Genomic DNA, 24,691 nt, shown 5'->3' on the forward strand with positions numbered 1-24,691 from the left:
CCTCTAGAACAATGACATCACACATGCACCTCCAGAACAATGACATTACACATAGACCTCCGGAACAATGACATCACACATGCACCTCCAGAACAATGACATCACACATGCACCTCTAGAACAATGACATCACACATGCACCTCCAGAACAATGACATCACACATGCACCTCTAGAACAATGACATCACACATGCACCTCCAGAACAATGACATCACACATGCACCTCTAGAACAATGACATCACACATGCACCTCTAGAACAATGACATCACACATGCACCTCCAGAACAATGACATCACACATGCACCTCTAGAACAATGACATCACACATGTACCTCTAGAACAATGACATCACACATGCACCTCTAGAACAATGACATCACACATGCACCTCCAGAACAATGACATCACACATGCACCTCTAGAACAATGACATCACACATGCACCTCTAGAACAATGACATCACACATGCACCTCTAGAACAATGACATCACACATGCACCTCCAGAACAATGACATCACACATGCACCTCCGGAACAATGACATCACACATGCACCTCTGGAACAATGACATCACACATGCACCTCTAGAACAATGACATCACACATGCACCTCCAGAACAATGACATCACACATGCACCTCTGGAACATTGACATCACACATGCACCTCTGGAACAATGACATCACACATGCACCTCTAGAACAATGACATCACACATGCACCTCCAGAACAATGACATCACACATGCACCTCTAGAACAATGACATCACACATGCACCTCCAGAACAATGACATCACACATGCACCTCCAGAACAATGACATCACACATGCACCTCTGGAACAATGACATCACACATGCACCTCCAGAACAATGACATCACACATGCACCTCTGGAACAATGACATCACACATGCACCTCCAGAACAATGACATCACACATGCACCTCCAGAACAATGACATCACACATCCTTTTAAAGGCAGCGACAAACTGACACGTGCGACATCATCAAAATCAAATCAGCTCCAAAAGGAGGTCATTCAGAGGTGACCTGACCCTCATTCAGAGGTCATTCAGATGTGACCTGACCCTCATTCAGAGGTCATTCAGATGTGACCTGACCCTCATTCAGAGGTCATTCAGATGTGACCTGACCCTCATTCAGAGGTGAGCTGACCCTCATTCAGAGGTCATTCAGAGGTGACCTGACCCTCATTCAGAGTTGACCTGACCCTCATTCAGAGGTCATTCAGATGTGACCTGACCCTCATTCAGAGGTCATTCAGAGGTGACCTGACCCTCATTCAGAGGTCATTCAGAGGTCATTCAGAGGTGACCTGACCCTCATTCAGAGGTCATTCAGAGGTGACCTGACCCTCATTCAGAGGTGACCTGACCCTCATTCAGAGGTCATTCAGAGGTGACCTGACCCTCATTCAGAGGTCATTCAGAGGTGACCTGACCCTCATTCAGAGGTGACCCGACCCTCATTCAGAGGTGACCTGACCCTCATTCAGAGGTCATTCAGAGGTGACCTGACCCTCATTCAGAGGTGACCTGACCCTCATTCAGAGGTCATTCAGAGGTGACCTGACCCTCATTCACAGGTGACCTGACTCTCATTCAGATGTGACCTGACCCTCATTCAGAGGTCATTCAGATGTGACCTGACCCTCATTCAGAGGTCATTCAGAGGTGACCTGACCCTCATTCAGAGGTCATTCAGATGTGACCTGACCCTCATTCAGAGGTCATTCAGAGGTGACCTGACCCTCATTCAGAGGTCATTCAGATGTGACCTGACCCTCATTCAGAGGTCATTCAGAGGTGACCTGACCCTCATTCAGAGGTCATTCAGAGGTCATTCAGAGGTGACCTGACCCTCATTCAGAGGTCATTCAGAGGTGACCTGACCCTCATTCAGAGGTGACCTGACCCTCATTCAGAGGTCATTCAGAGGTGACCTGACCCTCATTCAGAGGTCATTCAGAGGTGACCTGACCCTCATTCAGAGGTGACCCGACCCTCATTCAGAGGTGACCTGACCCTCATTCAGAGGTCATTCAGAGGTGACCTGACCCTCATTCAGAGGTCATTCAGAGGTGACCTGACCCTCATTCAGAGGTGACCTGACCCTCACTCAGAGGTCATTCAGAGGTGACCTGACCCTCATTCAGAGGTGACCTGACCCTCATTCAGAGGTCATTCAGAGGTGACCTGACCCTCATTCAGAGGTGACCTGACCCTCATTCAGAGGTCATTCAGAGGTGACCTGACCCTCATTCAGAGGTCATTCAGATGTGACCTGACCCTCATTCAGAGGTCATTCAGATGTGACCTGACCCTCATTCAGAGGTCATTCAGAGGTGACCTGACCCTCATTCAGAGGTCATTCAGAGGTGACCTGACCCTCATTCAGAGGTCATTCAGAGGTGACCTGACCCTCATTCAGAGGTCATTCAGAGGTGACCTGACCCTCATTCAGAGGTCATTCAGAGGTGACCTGACCCTCATTCAGAGGTCATTCAGAGGTGACCTGACCACATTTATCAGTGACACATATTATTATATTATCCACTCACAGAAAAACAACATAGATATAATGACATGGCCTCTTTTCCATGACATGTGTCTCTGGGCGTGTCTGTGGGCGTGTCTGTGGGCGTGTCTCTGGGCGTGTCTGTGGGTGTGTCTCTGGGCGTGTCTGTGGGCGTGTCTGTGTCTCTGGGCGTGTATGTGGGCGTGTCTCTGGGCGTGTATGTGGGCGTGTCTCTGGGCGTGTCTCTGGGCGTGTCTGTGGGCGTGTCTCTGGGTGTGTCTCTGGGCGTGTCTGTGGGCGTGTCTCTGGGCGTGTCTGTGGGTGTGTATATGGGCCTGTCTCTGGGCGTGTCTCTGGGCGTGTCTGTGGGCGTGTCTCTGGGCGTGTCTGTGGGCGTGTCTCTGGGTGTGTCTCTGGGTGTGTCTGTGGGCGTGTCTCTGGGCGTGTCTCTGGGCGTGTCTCTGGGCGTGTCTCTAGGCGTGTCTCTGGGCGTGTCTGTGGGCGTGTCTCTAGGCGTGTCTCTGGGCGTGTCTCTAGGCGTGTCTCTAGGCGTGTCTCTGGGCGTGTCTCTGGGCGTGTATGTGGGCGTGTATGTGGGCGTGTCTCTGGGCGTGTCTGTGGGCGTGTCTCTGGGTGTGTCTCTGGGCGTGTCTGTGGGCGTGTCTCTGGGCGTGTCTGTGGGTGTGTATATGGGCCTGTCTCTGGGCGTGTCTCTGGGCGTGTCTCTGGGTGTGTCTCTGGGTGTGTCTCTGGGCGTGTCTGTGGGCGTGTCTCTGGGCGTGTCTCTGGGTGTGTCTCTGGGTGTGTCTGTGGGCGTGTCTCTGGGCGTGTCTGTGGGCGTGTCTCTGGGTGTGTCTCTGGGCGTGTCTGTGGGCGTGTCTCTGGGCGTGTCTGTGGGTGTGTATATGGGCCTGTCTCTGGGCGTGTCTCTGGGCGTGTCTCTGGGTGTGTCTCTGGGTGTGTCTGTGGGTGTGTATATGGGCCTGTCTCTGGGCGTGTCTCTGGGCGTGTCTCTGGGCGTGTCTCTGGGCGTGTCTCTGGGTGTGTCTCTGGGTGTGTCTGTGGGCGTGTCTCTGGGCGTGTCTCTGGGCGTGTCTCTGGGCGTGTCTCTGGGTGTGTCTGTGGGCGTGTCTCTGGGCGTGTCTCTGGGCGTGTCTCTGGGCGTGTCTCTAGGCGTGTCTCTGGGCGTGTCTCTAGGCGTGTCTCTGGGCGTGTCTGTTTGTTTCGTTGACTCACAGTGTTGCACAGTGGCGCCTCCTGCAGGAGCAGAGGTGAATGCGTCGCAGAATGATTCGTTTTTTGTCTGGAATGTTTCACAAAATGGCATTAAAAGTTGTCATGTGTCGTCATGGCCATCGCCATGACGACACAGACTCCAGCGCCGACACCAGCGCCTCCTGCTGGCCACATAAGCACCAGCGCCTCCTGCTGCTGGCCACATAAGCACCAGCGCCTCCTGCTGGCCACATAAGCACCAGCGCCTCCTGCTGGCCACATAAGCACCAGCGCCTCCTGCTGGCCACATAAGCACCAGCGCCTCCTGCTGGCCACATAAGCACAGCGCCTCCTGCTGCTGGCCACATAAGCACTAGCGCCTCCTGCTGGCCACACAAGCACAGCGCCTCCTGCTGGCCACATAAGCACAGCGCCTCCTGCTGGCCACATAAGCACCAGCGCCTCCTGCTGGCCACATAAGCACAGCGCCTCCTGCTGGCCACATAAGCACCAGCGCCTCCTGCTGGCCACATAAACACCAGCGCCTCCTGCTGGCCACATAAGCACAGCGCCTCCTGCTGGCCACATAAGCACAGCGCCTCCTGCTGGCCACATAAGCACCAGCGCCTCCTGCTGGCCACATAAGCACAGCGCCTCCTGCTGGCCACATAAGCACCAGCGCCTCCTGCTGCCCACATAAACACCAGCGCCTCCTGCTGGCCACATAAGCACAGCGCCTCCTGCTGGCCACATAAGCACCAGCGCCTCCTGCTTGCCACATAAGCACAGCGCCTCCTGCTGGCCACATAAGCACAGCGCCTCCTGCTGGCCACATAAGTACTAGCGCCTCCTGCTGGCCACATAAGCACCAGCGCCTCCTGCTGGCCACATAAGTACTAGCGCCTCCTGCTGGCCACACAAGCACAGCGCCTCCTGCTGGCCACACAAGCACAGCGCCTCCTGCTGGCCACATAAGCACCAGCGCCTCCTGCTGGCCACATAAGTACTAGCGCCTCCTGCTGGCCACATAAGCACCAGCGCCTCCTGCTGGCCACATAAGCACAGCGCCTCCTGCTGGCCACACTAGAACAGCGCCTCCTGCTGGCCACATAAAGGTGTAAATGCTTGTGATGTTTTGCAGGAGGCGATGAGCACAGACGACGCTCTGGACGTTCTGTCCTTTGGCTTCGTCTCAGAGACGTCTCAGGTCAGAGAAGTTTCAGCTGCAGAACAAGTGTTTTCACTTTTCCATCTCACGTCACGTTTGTGTTTCAGAAGAACGTGGAGACCATCAGCGCCTCCTCCAAAGCTCCGGCAAACTTTGCCCCGGCGCCTCCTGCTAACAAGAAGGTGTCTGCGCCTCCTGCTGACAGGAAGGTGTCTGCGCCTCCTGCTGACAGGAAGGTGTCTGCGCCTCCTGCTGACAGGAAGGTGTCTGCGCCTCCTGCTGACAGGAAGGTGTCTGCGCCTCCTGCTGACAGGAAGGTGTCTGCGCCTCCTGCTGACAGGAAGGTGTCTGCGCCTCCTGCTGACAGGAAGGTGTCTGCGCCTCCTGCTGACAGGAAGGTGTCTGCGCCTCCCGCTGACAGGAAGGTGTCTGCGCCTCCTGCTGACAAGAAGGTGTCTGCGCCTCCTGCTGACAAGAAGCCCAAACTGGACTCGGCCGCAGACTCCTTCTCTCTCAGCGCTGCCGTTCCCACCGTGAGTCTGAAGTGTCAGGACCACAGTTTGAGAAACATCTCAATGTTTCAATCTGAAGCAGATCAAACAAACACCTCCTCATTCTTATATACTTATACTCTATACTCTATACTTATACTTATACTTATACTCTATACTCTATACTTATACTTATACTTATACTCTATACTCTATACTTATACTCTATACTCTATACTTATACTTATACTCTATACTCTATACTTATACTTATACTCTATACTTATACTCTATACTCTATACTTATACTTATACTCTATACTTATACTCTATACTTATACTTATACTCTATACTCTATACTTATACTCTATACTCTATACTTATACTTATACTTATACTCTATACTTATACTTATACTCTATACTCTATACTTATACTTATACTTATACTCTATACTCTATACTTATACTTATACTCTATACTCTATACTTATACTCTATACTCTATACTTATACTTATACTCTATACTCTATACTTATACTTATACTCTATACTCTATACTTATACTTATACTCTATACTCTATACTTATACTTATACTCTATACTCTATACTTATACTCTATACTCTATACTTATACTTATACTTATACTCTATACTTATACTCTATACTCTATACTTATACTCTATACTTATACTTATACTCTATACTTATACTCTATACTCTATACTTATACTTATACTCTATACTCTATACTTATACTTATACTCTATACTCTATACTTATACTTATACTTATACTCTATACTTATACTCTATACTCTATACTTATACTTATACTCTATACTCTATACTTATACTTATACTCTATACTCTATACTTATACTCTATACTCTATACTTATACTTATACTCTATACTTATACTTATACTTATACTCTATACTTATACTCTATACTCTATACTTATACTCTATACTCTATACTTATACTCTATACTCTATACTTATACTTATACTCTATACTCTATACTTATACTTATACTCTATACTCTATACTTATACTCTATACTCTATACTTATACTTATACTCTATACTCTATACTTATACTTATACTCTATACTTATACTCTATACTTATACTTATACTCTATACTCTATACTTATACTCTATACTCTATACTTATACTCTATACTCTATACTTATACTTATACTCTATACTCTATACTTATACTTATACTCTATACTTATACTCTATACTTATACTTATACTCTATACTTATACTCTATACTTATACTCTATACTCTATACTTATACTTATACTCTATACTTATACTTATACTCTATACTCTATACTCTATACTTATACTTATACTCTATACTCTATACTTATACTCTATACTCTATACTTATACTTATACTCTATACTTATACTCTATACTCTATACTTATACTCTATACTCTATACTCTATACTTATACTCTATACTCTATACTTATACTTATACTCTATACTCTATACTCTATACTTATACTCTATACTCTATACTTATACTTATACTCTATACTTATACTCTATACTCTATACTTATACTCTATACTCTATACTCTATACTTATACTTATACTCTATACTCTATACTTATACTTATACTCTATACTTTATACTCTATACTTATACTTATACTTATACTCTATACTCTATACTCTATACTTATACTTATACTCTATACTTATACTTATACTCTATACTTATACTCTATACTTATACTCTATACTCTATACTTATACTTATACTTATACTCTATACTTATACTCTATACTCTATACTCTATACTTATACTTATACTCTATACTTATACTCTATACTCTATACTTATACTTATACTTATACTCTATACTTATACTTATACTCTATACTTATACTTATACTCTATACTTATACTCTATACTTATACTCTATACTTATACTCTATACCCTATACTTATACTTATACTTATACTCTATACTCTATACTCTATACTTATACTCTATACTTATACTCTATACTCTATACTTATACTTATACTCTATACTCTATACTTATACTTATACTCTATACTTATACTCTATACTTATACTCTATACTTATACTCTATACTTATACTCTATACTTATACTCTATACTCTATACTCTATACTTATACTTATACTCTATACTTATACTCTATACTCTATACTCTATACTTATACTCTATACTCTATACTTATACTTATACTCTATACTTATACTCTATACTTATACTCTATACTCTATACTTATACTTATACTTATACTCTATACTCTATACTCTATACTTATACTTATACTCTATACTCTATACTTATACTCTATACTTATACTCTATACTTATACTCTATACTCTATACTTATACTTATACTCTATACTTATACTCTATACTCTATACTCTATACTTATACTTATACTCTATACTTATACTCTATACTCTATACTTATACTTATACTCTATACTCTATACTTATACTTATACTCTATACTTATACTTATACTCTATACTTATACTCTATACTTATACTCTATACTTATACTCTATACCCTATACTTATACTTATACTTATACTCTATACTCTATACTCTATACTTATACTCTATACTTATACTTATACTCTATACTCTATACTTATACTTATACTCTATACTCTATACTTATACTTATACTCTATACTTATACTCTATACTTATACTTATACTTATACTCTATACTTATACTCTATACTTATACTCTATACTTATACTCTATACTCTATACTCTATACTTATACTTATACTCTATACTTATACTCTATACTCTATACTCTATACTTATACTTATACTCTATACTTATACTCTATACTCTATACTTATACTTATACTCTATACTTATACTTATACTCTATACTTATACTCTATACTTATACTTATACTTATACTCTATACTTATACTTATACTCTATACTTATACTCTATACTCTATACTTATACTTATACTCTATACTTATACTCTATACTCTATACTCTATACTTATACTTATACTCTATACTTATACTTATACTCTATACTTATACTCTATACTTATACTTATACTCTATACTTATACTCTATACTCTATACTCTATACTTATACTCTATACTTATACTCTATACTCTATACTTATACTCTATACTTATACTTATACTTATACTTATACTCTATACCCTATACTTATACTCTATACTTATACTTATACTTATACTCTATACTTATACTCTATACTTATACTTATACTCTATACTTATACTCCATACTCTATACTTATACTTATACTCTATACCCTATACTTATACTCTATACTCTATACTTATACTCTATACTTATACTCTATACTCTATACTTATACTCTATACCCTACACTTATACTCTATACTTATACTCTATACTTATACTTATACTCTATACTTATACTCCATACTCTATACTTATACTTATACTCTATACTCTATACTCTATACTCTATACTTATACTCTATACTTATACTCTATACTCTATACTTATACTTATACTCTATACTTATACTCTATACTCTATACTCTATACTTATACTTATACTCTATACTTATACTCTATACTCTATACTCTATACTTTATACTCTATACTTATACTTATACTTATACTTTATACTCTATACTTATACTTTATACTCTATACTTTATACTCTATACTCTATACTTTATACTTTATACTTTATACTCTATACTTTATACTCTATACTTTATACTCTATACTTATACTTATACTTATACTCTATACTTATACTCTATACTCTATACTTATACTTATACTTATACTCTATACTTATACTCTATACTCTATACTCTATACTTATACTCTATACTCTATACTCTATACTTATACTCTATACTCTATACTTATACTTATACTTATACTCTATACTTATACTCTATACTCTATACTCTATACTATATACTTTATACTCTATACTTTATACTCTATACTTTATACTCTATGCTTTATACTCTATACTTTATACTCTATACTCTATACTCTATACTATATACTTTATACTCTATACTTATACTCTATACTTATACTCTATACTTATACTTATACTTTATACTCTATACTTATACTTATACTTTATACTCTATACTTTATACTCTATACTATATACTTTATACTCTATACTTTATACTCTATACTTTATACTCTATACTTATACTTATACTTATACTTTATACTCTATACTTATACTTTATACTCTATACTCTATACTTTATACTCTATACTTTATACTTTATACTCTATACTTATACTCTATACTTATACTTATACTTTATACTCTATACTTTATACTTTATACTCTATACTTATACTTATACTTTATACTCTATACTTATACTTTATACTCTATACTCATTGGTCCCTTTGCTCCTCTCGTCTCATTGGTCCGTTTGCTCCTCTCGTCTCATTGGTCCCTTTGCTCCTCTCGTCTCATTGGTCCCTTTGCTCCTCTCGTCTCATTGGTCCCTTTGCTCCTCTCGTCTCATTGGTCCCTTTGCTCCTCTCGTCTCATTGGTCCGTTTGCTCCTCTCGTCTCATTGGTCCCTTTGCTCCTCTCGTCTCATTGGTCCGTTTGCTCCTCTCGTCTCATTGGTCCCTTTGCTCCTCTCGTCTCATTGGTCCCTTTGCTCCTCTCGTCTCATTGGTCCGTTTGCTCCTCTCGTCTCATTGGTCCCTTTGCTCCTCTCGTCTCATTGGTCCCTTTGCTCCTCTCGTCTCATTGGTCCGTTTGCTCCTCAGGCCAAAGCTTCTTCTGGAGCGTCTTCGTCCTCTGAAGCTCAGTCCTCCAGCGTCACGTCTCCAGTTGTACGTCCAGAGTTTGTCTCAAGTCTCTCTGTGAACAGCTCTTCTAAACCATGTCTCTGTCTCTGCAGGGGGACCTGTCTCCGTCTCTGCAGGGGGACATGTCCTTCGACGCCCTCAGTGCTCTTGAAGACCTCCTTCCTTCAGCAGAACCTCCCAAACCTGAGGCTCCTCTCAGACCTGAGGACCTGGTGTCGGTGAGAAGTTCAGACCAGACTCAGAGCTTCTGAAAGGAGGTGCAGGAGCTCACAGGTTGTTTTGGTGTTTCAGGAGGCCACAGTGGAGGAGGAGGAAGGAGTGAGAGTGGGGGAGAGAGAGGACACTCTTCCTCCAGAGTACAGGCTCAAACCAGAGGAGCTCAGCAGGAGCAGACCTGCTCCTCAGCCCTCTCTGAACACAGCTGACGCCCTGGACCTCCTCTCTGGAGACTTCAGCTGCTCCTCTGCTCCGTCCACTCACAGCGCTGCTCCTGCTCCTGTTCAGGTAACTCCTCCTCCTCTCTCCTCCTCCTCTCTCCTCCTCTCCTCCTCTCACCCTGACTCTTCTTCTCCTCTCTCCTCCTCTCTCCTCCTTCTCCTCTCCTCCTCTCTGACCCTCTCAAACCTCCTTGTCCCTGTCAGGACACAGTCCCTGCTGTCCAGACCCTGTCGGCTCTGGACTCTCTGTCTCAGGACTTTGTGAGTTCTTCTAAGATGTCGACGGTCCAGGCTCCTGCTCCTCCTGCTCCTCCTGCTCCTCCTGCTCCTCCTGCTCCTCCTCCCTCCACCAAAGCCACTCAGGTAAAAACACAACAGTTTCCTCAGAGTTGTGCCTCGGCTGTCGTAGAACGCTGCAGCTGCTCAGACCGAAACTGAGGCTAAAAAAACTGCAAAAGCCAAAACCTGAGCAGGAACCTCCTCGTCCTGATGACACGTCACATGTCACACATGTCACACACGTCACATGTCACACACGTCACACGTTACATGTCACACACGTGACACACGTCACATGTCACACACGTCACACGTTACATGTCACACACGTCACACGTTACATGTCACACACGTGACACACGTCACATGTCACACACGTCACACGTTACATGTCACACACGTGACACACGTCACATGTCACACACGTCACACGTTACATGTCACACATGTCACACACGTCACATGTCACACACGTCACACGTTACATGTCACACACGTGACACACGTCACATGTCACACACGTCACACGTTACATGTCACACACGTCACACACGTCACATGTCACACACGACATGTCACACATGTCACACACGTGACACGTCACATGTCACACACGACATGTCACATGTCACACGTCACACGTCACATGTCACACACGTGACACATCACATGTCATACACGTCACACGTCACATGTCACACACGACATGTCACTTGTCACTTGTCACACGTCACACGTCACATGTCACACACGTCACACACGTCACACATGTCACACACGTGACACGTCACATGTCACTTGTCACACGTCACATGTCACACACGTCACACTTGTCACACACGTGACACGTCACATGTCACACACGTCACACACGTCACACACGTCACATGTCACACACGACATGTCACATGTCACACGTCACACGTCACACACGTGACACATCACATGTCACACACGTCACATGTCACACACCACATGTCACATGTCACACGTCACACGTCACACGTCACATGTGACACATGTCACACACGTCACACATGTCACACACGTGACACATCACATGTCACACACGTCACACACGTCACATGTCACACACGTCACACGTTACATGTCACACACGTGACACATCACATGTCACACACGTCACACACGTCACATGTCACACACGTCACACGTTACATGTCACACACGTGACACATCATATGTCACACACGTCACACACGTCACATGTCACACACGTCACATGTCACACACGTCACACACGTCACATGTCACACACGACATGTCACATGTCACACACGTGACACGTCACATGTCACACACGTCACACATGTCACACATGTCACACACGTGACACGTCACATGTCACACACGACATGTCACATGTCACACGTCACACGTCACATGTCACACACGTGACACATCACATGTCACACACGTCACATGTCACACACCACATGTCACATGTCACACGTCACACGTCACATGTGACACATGTCACACACGTCACACATGTCACACATGTCACACACGTGACACGTCACATCTCACACACGACATGTCACATGTCACACGTCACACGTCACACGTCACATGTCACACACGTGACACATCACATGTCATACACGTCACACACGTCACATGTCACACACGACATGTCACTTGTCACACGTCACACGTCACATGTCACACACGTCACACACGTCACACATGTCACACACGTGACACGTCACATGTCACTTGTCACACGTCACATGTCACACACGTCACACTTGTCACACACGTGACACGTCACATGTCACACACGTCACATGTCACACACGTCACACACGTCACACATGTCACACACGTCACACTTGTCACACACGTGACACATCACATGTCACACACGTCACATGTCACACACCACATGTCACGTCACACGTCACATGTGACACATGTCACACACGTCACACACGTCACACATGTCAAACACGTGACACCTCACATGTCACACACGACATGTCACATGTCACACGTCACATGTCACACACGTGACACGTCACATGTCACACACGACATGTCACATGTCACACGTCACATGTCACACACGTGACACATCACATGTCACACACGTCACACACGTCACATGTCACACACGTCACACGTTACATGTCACACACGTGACACATCACATGTCACACACGTCACACACGTCACATGTCACACACGTCACACGTTACATGTCACACACGTGACACATCACATGTCACACATGTCACACACGTCACATGTCACACACGTCACATGTCACACACGTGACACATCACATGTCACACACGTCACACACGTCACATGTCACACACGACATGTCACATGTCACACACGTGACACGTCACATGTCACACACGTCACACACATCACACATGTCACACATGTCACACACGTGACACGTCACATGTCACACACGACATGTCACATGTCACACGTCACACGTCACATGTCACACACGTGACACATCACATGTCACACACGTCACACACGTCAAATGTCACACACGACATGTCACTTGTCACACGTCACATGTCACACACGTCACACATGTCACACACGTGACACGTCACATGTCACACACGTCACACACGTCACACACGTCACACATGTCACACACGTGACACGTCACATGTCACACACGACATGTCACATGTCACACGTCACACGTCACATGTCACACACGTGACACATCACATGTCACACACGTCACATGTCACACACCACATGTCACATGTCACACGTCACACGTCACATGTGACACATGTCACACACGACACACACGTCACACATGTCACACACGTGACACGTCACATGTCACACACGACATGTCACATGTCACACGTCACATGTCACACACGTGACACATCACATGTCACACACGTCACACACGTCACATGTCACACACGTCACACACGTCACACACGTCACACACGTCACACACGTCACATGTCACACACGTCACACACGTCACACATGTCACACACGTGACACGTCACATGTCAAACACGACATGTCACATGTCACACGTCACACGTCACACACGTCACACACGTCACACACGTCACACACGTCACATGTCACACACGTCACACGTCACATGTCACACACGTCACACACGTCACACACGTCACATGTCACACACGTCACACACGTCACACATGTCACACACGTGACACGTCACATGTCAAACACGACATGTCACATGTCACACGTCACACGTCACACACGTCACACACGTCACACACGTCACATGTCACACACGTGACACGTCACATGTCACACACGACATGTCACATGTCACACACATGACACATCACATGTCACACACGTGACACATCACATGTCACACACGTCACACACGTCACATGTCACACACGACATGTCACATGTCACACACGTGACACTTCACATGTCACACACGTCACACACGTCACACATGTCACACACGTGACACGTCACATGTCACACACGACATGTCACATGTCACACGTCACATGTCACACACGTGACACATCACATGTCACACACGTCACACACGTCACATGTCACACACGACATGTCACATGTCACACGTCACACACGTCACATGTCACACACGACACACACGTCACACATGTCACACACGTGACACGTCACATGTCACACTCGACATGTCACATGTCACACGTCACATGTCACACACGTGACACATCACATGTCACACACGTCACACACGTCACATGTCACACACGACATGTCATATGTCACACACGTGACACGTCACATGTCACACACGTCACACATGTCACACACGTGACACGTCACATGTCACACACCGCATGTCACACGTCACACACGTCACATGTCAAACACGTGACACATCACATGTCACACACGTCACACACGTCACATGTCACACACGACATGTCACATGTCACACGTCACACGTCACATGTCACACACGTCACACACGTCACATGTCACACACGACACACACGTCACACATGTCACACACGTGACACGTCACATGTCACATGTCACACACGACATGTCACATGTCACACGTCACACGTCACATGTCACACACGTGACACATCACATGTCACACACGTCACACACGTCACATGTCACACACGACATGTCACATGTCACACGTCACACGTCACATGTCACACACGTCACACACGTCACACACTCCACATGTCACACACGTCACACACGTCACACATGTCACACACATCACACACGTCACATGTCACACGTGACACGTCACATGTCACACGTCACGCACATCACACACGTCACACGTCACACACGTGACACGTCACATTTCACACGTCACACACGTCACATGTCACACACGTCACACACGTCACAAGTCACACACGTGACACGTCACACATGACACGTCACACGTCACACATGTCACACGTGACACGTCACATGTCACACACCACACACGTCACACACGTGACATATCACACACGTCACACACGTGACACGTCACATGTCACACGTCACATGTCACATGTTACACACGTCACACACGTCAGATGTCACACGTGACACATCACATGTCACACACGTCACACACGTCAGATGTCACACGTGACACGTCACATGTCCCACGTCACGTCACACACTTCACACGTGACACGTCACATGTCACACGTCACATGTCACATGTCACACGTGACACGTCACACGTGACACGTCACATGTCACACACCACACACGTCACACACGTGACACATCACACACGTCACACACGTGACATGTCACATGTCACACGTCACATGTCACACACGTCACACACGTCAGATGTCACACGTCACAAGTGACACGTCACACACGTCACAAGTCACACACATTACAAACGTCACACGTCACACGTCACATGTCACACGTCACATGTCACACACGTCACACACGTCACATGTCACACGTCACACACGTCACATGTCACACGTCACATGTCACACGTCACATGTAACACACGTCACACACGTCACACGTCACATGTCACACACGTCACACACGTCACACACCTGACACGTCACATGTCACACGTCACATGTGACACGTCACACGTCACATGTGACACGTCACACGTCACATGTGACACGTCACACGTCACATGTCACACGTCACACGTCACATGTCACACGTCACATGTAACACGTCACACGTCACATGTGACACGTCACATGTCACACGTCACATGTGACACGTCACATGTCACACACGTGACACACGTCACACACCTGGCACTTCACACGTCACATGTCACACGTCACATGTGACACGTCACATGTGACACGTCACACGTCACACGTCACACGTCACATGTGACACGTCACATGTCACACGTCACATGTCACACGTCACATGTAACACGTCACACGTCACATGTGACACGTCACATGTGACACGTCACATGTCACACGTCACATGTCACACGTCACATGTCACACACGTGACACACGTCACACACCTGGCACTTCACACGTCACATGTGACAAGTCACATGTGACACGTCACACGTCACACACGTCACAAGTCACGCACGTCACACATGTGACACGTCACATGTCACACGTCACACACGTCACACACGTGACACGTCACATGTTACATGTCACACACGTCTCACACGTCACACACGTCACACACGTCACATGTCACACGTCACACACGTGACACGTCACATTTCACACACGTCACATATGACACGTCGCACGTGACACGTCACATGTGACACGTCACATGTGACACGTCACATGTCACACACGTCACACACGTCACACACCTGACACATCACATGTCACACGTCACATGTCACACGTCACATGTGACACTTCACACGTCACATGTCACACGTCACATGTCACACGTCACATGTCACACACGTGACACACGTCACACACCTGACACGTCACATGTCACACGTCACATGTCACATGTCACACGTCACATGTGACACGTCACATGTCACACGTCACATGTGACATGTCACACGTGACACGTCACACGTGACACGTCACACGTGACACGTCACATGTGACGTGTCACAAGTTTAAGAGTTTAAGAGTTTAAAAGTTCTTACTTTATGACACTGTTTCATTTCATTCACACTTTGTTTATTTGTTTACTGCTGCTGAGTCTTTGAAGTTGAGCTGCTTTTTTTATTTAATTCAAATGTTGCATATTATTTCTTCTTCCAGCTCAAAGAAACATTCACTTCAAGTGTCGAAGAATAAAACTCTTTATGTTTTTATAACGTGTCATGAAAGTATCGGATCAGGGCAAAACAACCTGATCGGGACGTCCCAAGTCAAGTCTCTCTAAACCATGTCTCTGTCTCTGCAGGGGGACCTGTCTCCGTCTCTGCAGGGGGACATGTCCTTCGACGCCCTCAGTGCTCTTGAAGACCTCCTTCCTTCAGCAGAACCTCCCAAACCTGAGGCTCCTCTCAGACCTGAGGACCTGGTGTCGGTGAGAAGTTCAGACCAGACTCAGAGCTTCTGAAAGGAGGTGCAGGAGCTCACAGGTTGTTTTGGTGTTTCAGGAGGCCACAGTGGAGGAGGAGGAAGGAGTGAGAGTGGGGGAGAGAGAGGACACTCTTCCTCCAGAGTACAGGCTCAAACCAGAGGAGCTCAGCAGGAGCAGACCTGCTCCTCAGCCCTCTCTGAACACAGCTGACGCCCTGGACCTCCTCTCTGGAGACTTCAGCTGCTCCTCTGCTCCGTCCACTCACAGCGCTGCTCCTGCTCCTGTTCAGGTAACTCCTCCTCCTCTCTCCTCCTCCTCTCCTCCTCTCCTCCTGACTCTTCTTCTCCTCCTCCTCTCTCCTCCTCTCCTCCTCTCACCCTGACTCTTCTTCTCCTCCTCTCTCCTCCTCCTCTCCTCCTCCTCCTCTCCTCCCCTCCTCCTCTCCTCCTCCTCCTCCTCTCTCCTCCTCTCCTCCTCTCACCCTGACTCCTCTTCTTCTCCTCCTCCTCTCCTCCTCCTCCTCTCTCCTCCTCTCCTTCTCTCACCCTGACTCCTCTCCTCCTCCTCCTCTCCTCCTCCTCCTCCTCTCTCCTCCTCTCCTCCTCTCACCCTGACTCTTCTTCTCCTCCTCCTCTCCTCCTGTCCTCCTCCTCCTCCTCTCTCCTCCTCTCACCCTGACTCCTCTTCTCCTCCTCTGCCTCTCTCCTCCTCTCCTCCTCTCACCCAGACTCCTCCTCTCCTCCTCTGCCTCTCTCCTCCTCTCCTCCTCCTCCTCTCTCCTCCTCCTCCTCTCCTCCTCCTCCTCTCCTCCCCTCCTCCTCTCCTCCTCCTCCTCCTCTCTCCTCCTCTCCTCCTCTCACCCTGACTCCTCTTCTTCTCCTCCTCCTCTCCTCCTCCTCCTCTCTCCTCCTCTCCTCCTCTCACCCTGACTCCTCTTCTTCTCCTCCTCCTCTCCTCCTCCTCCTCTCTCCTCCTCTCCTTCTCTCACCCTGACTCCTCTCCTCCTCCTCCTCTCCTCCTCCTCCTCCTCTCTCCTCCTCTCCTCCTCTCACCCTGACTCTTCTTCTCCTCCTCCTCTCCTCCTGTCCTCCTCCTCCTCCTCTCTCCTCCTCTCACCCTGACTCCTCTTCTCCTCCTCTGCCTCTCTCCTCCTCTCCTCCTCTCACCCAGACTCCTCCTCTCCTCCTCTGCCTCTCTCCTCCTCTCCTCCTCCTCCTCTCTCCTCCTCCTCCTCTCCTCCTCCTCCTCTCTCCTCCTCCTCCTCTCCTCCGCCTCCTCTCTCCTCCTCTCACCCTGACTCTTCTTCTCCTCCTCCTCTCCTCCTCTCCTCCTCCTCCTCTCCTCTCCTCCTCTCCTCCTCCTCCTCTCTCCTCCTCTCCTCCTCTCACAGTGACTCCTCTTCTCCTCCTCAGTCTGCTGCAGAGGCCGCTCTGGACCTCCTCTCTGGAGACTTCATTGCGCCCTCTGCTGCTCCCACAGTGCAGTCGTCAGCTCGCCCCCCACAGGCTCCGGTGAGAACTGCAACACACAGTTTAACGTTTAGATTGTGTTTCATGTGTTTCATCATCTGTGTTTGATGTTTGTTGTGTTGTTATTTACCTTGTTGTGTTGTTGTTTTGTTAATAAGAGTTTTTTGTTTTTGTTCATAAGAGTTCTATAAAGAGTGTGTTTTTGAAACTTCTGTAATCTGTCCTTTTCCTCCTGTTTCTACTGCAGTGGAACAACCACATGTCCCTGTGGGACATGAAAGGAATATCTTATCTTATTCACATTGTTGTGTTGTTGTTGTGGTTGTTGACCTTGTTGTGTTGTTGTTGACCTTGTTGTGTTGTTGTTTACCTTGTTGTGTTGCTGCACAGTTGGAGGCGGGGTCAGACTCTGCTCTGGACGCTCTGTCAGATTCTCTTAAAGACATCGCTCCCACACCACAACCAGAGCCACCAATGCCCAAGAACATCGTCAAGGTAACAAGGAGGCGGGGCTTACCTTGTGTGAAAAAGTACTTTATTTCAGGTGAAATCAGAGCGTTGCTGGTGTGAACCAGAATGTTGTGCTCAATGGTCTTATACTGAGAGTCATGTGGTGCCTGAGGTTCCTGTACAGTTCTTATACTGAGAGTCATGTGGTGCCTGAGGTTCCTGTACAGGTCTTATACTGAGAGTCATGTGGTGCCTGAGGTTCCTGTACAGGTCTTATACTGAGAGTAATGTGGTGCCTGAGGTTCCTGTACAGGTCTTATACTGAGAGTCATGTGGTGCCTGAGGTTCCTGTACAGTTCTTATACTGAGAGTCATGTGGTGCCTGAGGTTCCTGTACAGGTCTTAAACTGAGAGTCATGTGGTGCCTGAGGTTCCTGTACAGGTCTTATACTGAGAGTCATGTGGTGCCTGAGGTTCCTGTACAGGTCTTATACTGAGAGTCATGTGGTGCCTGAGGTTCCTGTACAGGTCTTATACTGAGAGTCATGTGGTGCCTGAGGTTCCTGTACAGGTCTTATACTGAGAGTCATGTGGTGCCTGAGGTTCCTGTACAGGTCTTATACTGAGAGTAATGTGGTGCCTCAGGTTCCTGTACAGGTCTTATACTGAGAGTCATGTGGTGCCTGAGGTTCCTGTACAGGTCTTATACTGAGAGTCATGTGGTGCCTGAGGTTCCTGTACAGGTCTTATACTGAGAGTCATGTGGTGCCTGAGGTTCCTGTACAGGTCTTATACTGAGAGTCATGTGGTGCCTGAGGTTCCTGTACAGGTCTTAAACTGAGAGTCATGTGGTGCCTGAGGTTCCTGTACAGGTCTTATACTGAGAGTCATGTGGTGCCTGAGGTTCCTGTACAGGTCTTATACTGAGAGTAATGTGGTGCCTCAGGTTCCTGTACAGGTCTTAAACTGAGAGTCATGTGGTGCCTGAGGTTCCTGTACAGGTCTTATACTGAGAGTCATGTGGTGCCTGAGGTTCCTGTACAGGTCTTATACTGAGAGTCATGTGGTGCCTGAGGTTCCTGTACAGGTCTTATACTGAGAGTCATGTGGTGCCGGGGGTTCCTGTACAGGTCTTATACTGAGAGTCATGTGGTGCCTGAGGTTCCTGTACAGGTCTTATACTGAGAGTCATGTGGTGCCTGAGGTTCCTGTACAGGTCTTAAACTGAGAGTCATGTGGTGCCTGAGGTTCCTGTACAGGTCTTATACTGAGAGTCATGTGGTGCCTGAGGTTCCTGTACAGGTCTTATACTGAGAGTCATGTGGTGCCTGAGGTTCCTCTACAGGTCTTATACTGAGTGTCATGTGGTGCCGGAGGTTCCTGTACAGGTCTTATACTGAGAGTCATGTGGTGCCTGAGGTTCCTGTACAGGTCTTATACTGAGAGTCATGTGGTGCCTGAGGTTCCTGTACAGGTCTTATACTGAGAGTCATGTGGTGCCTGAGGTTCCTGTACAGGTCTTATACTGAGAGTCATGTGGTGCCTGAGGTTCCTGTACAGGTCTTATACTGAGAGTCATGTGGTGCCTGAGGTTCCTGTACAGTTCTTACTGCAGATGACAGACGCTTGAGTCATGAGGAGGAAGTGAAGAATCCCTGGGTCAAATCTCTGCTTACAACATGAAAGGAGCTGATCAGAACATACAAACTAAACACAGATGTTACAATCTTAAACAAATATAAAATGTGATTAATCATGATTAAATTCAATTAAATCTGAATAATCTGATATTTCTGTGTTTGTAACAATTGTGTTCAGGAAAAGAAGATCGAGGAGGAGCGTCTGATCAAGATGGGAGAGCGAGACGACAGTCTGCCCCCGGAGTACAGACCCACGGAGGAGGAGCTACAGGTACTACTACTGCACATATACTATACAGACCCACGGAGGAGGAGCTACAGGTACTACTACTGCACGTATACTATACAGACCCACGGAGGAGGAGCTACAGGTACTACTACTGCACATATACTATACAGACCCACGGAGGAGGAGCTACAGGTACTACTACTGCACATATACTATACAGACCCACGGAGGAGGAGCTACAGGTACTACTACTGCACATATACTATACAGACCCACGGAGGAGGAGCTACAGGTACTACTACTGCACATATACTATACAGACCCACGGAGGAGGAGCTACAGGTACTACTACTGCACATATACTATACAGACCCACGGAGGAGGAGCTACAGGTACTACTACTGCACATATACTATACAGACCCACGGAGGAGGAGCTACAGGTACTACTACTGCACATATACTATACAGGCCCACGGAGGAGGAGCTACAGGTACTACTACTGCACATATACTATACAGGCCCACGGAGGAGGAGCTACAGGTACTACTACTGCACATATACTATACAGGCCCACGGAGGAGGAGCTACAGGTACTACTACTGCACATATACTATACAGACCCACGGAGGAGGAGCTACAGGTACTACTACTGCACATATACTATACAGGCCCACGGAGGAGGAGCTACAGGTACTACTACTGCACATATACTATACAGGCCCACGGAGGAGGAGCTACAGGTACTACTACTGCACATATACTATACAGGCCCACGGAGGAGGAGCTACAGGTACTACTACTGCACATATACTATACAGACCCACGGAGGAGGAGCTACAGGTACTACTACTGCTCATATACTATACAGACCCACGGAGGAGGAGCTACAGGTACTACTACTGCACATATACTATACAGACCCACGGAGGAGGAGCTACAGGTACTACTACTGCACATATACTATACAGGCCCACGGAGGAGGAGCTACAGGTACTACTACTGCACATATACTAAACAAATCCACGGAGGAGGAGCTACAGGTACTACTACTGCACATATACTATACAGGCCCACGGAGGAGGAGCTAGAGGTACTACTACTGCACATATACTATACAGACCCACGGAGGAGGAGCTACAGGTACTACTACTGCACATATACTAAACAGGCCCACGGAGGAGGAGCTACAGGTACTACTACTGCACATATACTATACAGACCCACGGAGGAGGAGCTACAGGTACTACTACTGCACATATACTATACAGACCCACGGAGGAGGAGCTACAGGTACTACTACTGCACATATACTATACAGACCCACGGAGGAGGAGCTACAGGTACTACTACTGCACATATACTATACAGACCCACGGAGGAGGAGCTACAGGTACTACTACTGCACATATACTAAACAGGCCCACGGAGGAGGAGCTACAGGTACTACTACTGCACATATACTATACAGATCCACGGAGGAGGAGCTAGAGGTACTACTACTGCACATATACTATACAGGCCCACGGGGGAGGAGCTACAGGTACTACTACTGCACATATACTAAACAGACCCACGGAGGTGGAGCTACAGGTACTACTACTGCACATATACTATACAGGCCCACGGAGGAGGAGCTACAGGTACTACTACTGCACATATACTATACAGGCCCACGGAGGAGGAGCTAGAGGTACTACTACTGCACACATACTATACAGGCCCACGGAGGAGGAGCTACAGGTACTACTACTGCACATATACTATACAGGCCCACGGAGGAGGAGCTACAGGTACTACTACTGCACATATACTATACAGATCCACGGAGGAGGAGCTACAGGTACTACTACTGCACATATACTATACAGGCCCACGGAGGAGGAGCTAGAGGTACTACTACTGCACATATACTATACAGGCCCACGGAGGAGGAGCTACAGGTACTACTACTGCACATATACTATACAGGCCCACGGAGGAGGAGCTACAGGTACTACTACTGCACATATACTATACAGGCCCACGGAGGAGGAGCTACAGGTACTACTACTGCACATATACTATACAGACCCACGGAGGAGGAGCTACAGGTACTACTACTGCACATATACTATACAGACCCACGGAGGAGGAGCTACAGGTACTACTATTGCACATATACTATACAGACCCACGGAGGAGGAGCTAGAGGTACTACTACTGCACATATACTATACAGACCCACGGAGGAGGAGCTACAGGTACTACTACTGCACATATACTATACAGACCCACGGAGGAGGAGCTACAGGTACTACTACTGCACATATACTATACAGACCCACGGAGGAGGAGCTAGAGGTACTTCTACTGCACATATACTATACAGGCCCACGGAGGAGGAGCTACAGGTACTACTACTGCACATATACTATACAGATCCACGGAGGAGGAGCTACAGGTACTACTACTGCACATATACTATACAGACCCACGGAGGAGGAGCTACAGGTACTACTACTGCACATATACTATACAGACCCACGGAGGAGGAGCTACAGGTACTACTACTGCACATATACTATACAGACCCACGGAGGAGGAGTTACAGGTACTACTACTGCACATATACTATACAGGCCCACGGAGGAGGAGCTAGAGGTACTACTACTGCACATATACTATACAGGCCCACGGAGGAGGAGCTACAGGTACTACTACTGCACATATACTATACAGACCCACGGAGGAGGAGCTACAGGTACTACTACTGCACGTATACTATACAGACCCACGGAGGAGGAGCTACAGGTACTACTACTGCACATATACTATACAGGCCCACGGAGGAGGAGCTAGAGGTACTACTACTGCACATATACTATACAGGCCCACGGAGGAGGAGCTACAGGTACTACTACTGCACATATACTATACAGACCCACGGAGGAGGAGTTACAGGTACTACTACTGCACATATACTATACAGACCCACGGAGGAGGAGCTACAGGTACTACTACTGCACATATACTATACAGACCCACGGAGGAGGAGTTACAGGTACTACTACTGCACATATACTATACAGGCCCACGGAGGAGGAGCTAGAGGTACTTCTACTGCACATATACTATACAGACCCACGGAGGTGGAGCTAGAGGTACTTCTACTGCACATATACTATACAGACCCACGGAGGAGGAGCTAGAGGTACTTCTACTGCACATATACTATACAGACCCACGGAGGAGGAGCTAGAGGTACTACTACTGCACATATACTATACAGACCCACGGAGGAGGAGTTACAGGTACTACTACTGCACATATACTATACAGGCCCACGGAGGAGCTAGAGGTACTTCTACTGCACATATACTATACAGACCCACGGAGGT

The 24,691-nt window shown here is 46.7% G+C and overlaps 1 protein-coding gene across 1 annotated transcript in view; it reads left to right on the forward strand.

Annotated features, from left to right (window-relative positions):
• The window catches only part of LOC140372580 (uncharacterized), a 99,374-nt gene that overhangs the window by 61,366 nt on the left and 13,317 nt on the right, over positions 1 to 24,691 (forward strand). The window contains exons 11-21 of the mRNA XM_072459717.1: positions 4,904 to 4,969; positions 5,038 to 5,463; positions 10,263 to 10,328; positions 10,397 to 10,522; positions 10,596 to 10,808; positions 10,946 to 11,104; positions 17,402 to 17,527; positions 17,601 to 17,813; positions 18,937 to 19,035; positions 19,384 to 19,488; positions 21,262 to 21,354. Of these exons, the coding sequence (XP_072315818.1) occupies positions 4,904 to 4,969; positions 5,038 to 5,463; positions 10,263 to 10,328; positions 10,397 to 10,522; positions 10,596 to 10,808; positions 10,946 to 11,104; positions 17,402 to 17,527; positions 17,601 to 17,813; positions 18,937 to 19,035; positions 19,384 to 19,488; positions 21,262 to 21,354 (1,692 nt within the window). The remainder of the gene's footprint in view (positions 1 to 4,903; positions 4,970 to 5,037; positions 5,464 to 10,262; positions 10,329 to 10,396; positions 10,523 to 10,595; positions 10,809 to 10,945; positions 11,105 to 17,401; positions 17,528 to 17,600; positions 17,814 to 18,936; positions 19,036 to 19,383; positions 19,489 to 21,261; positions 21,355 to 24,691) is intronic.

Source organism: Eucyclogobius newberryi, unplaced genomic scaffold (assembly GCF_026437365.1).
Source record: "Eucyclogobius newberryi isolate DKJ021-1_F unplaced genomic scaffold, fEucNew1.0.hap1 SCAF_26, whole genome shotgun sequence".
NCBI lineage: Eukaryota > Metazoa > Chordata > Actinopteri > Gobiiformes > Gobiidae > Eucyclogobius > Eucyclogobius newberryi.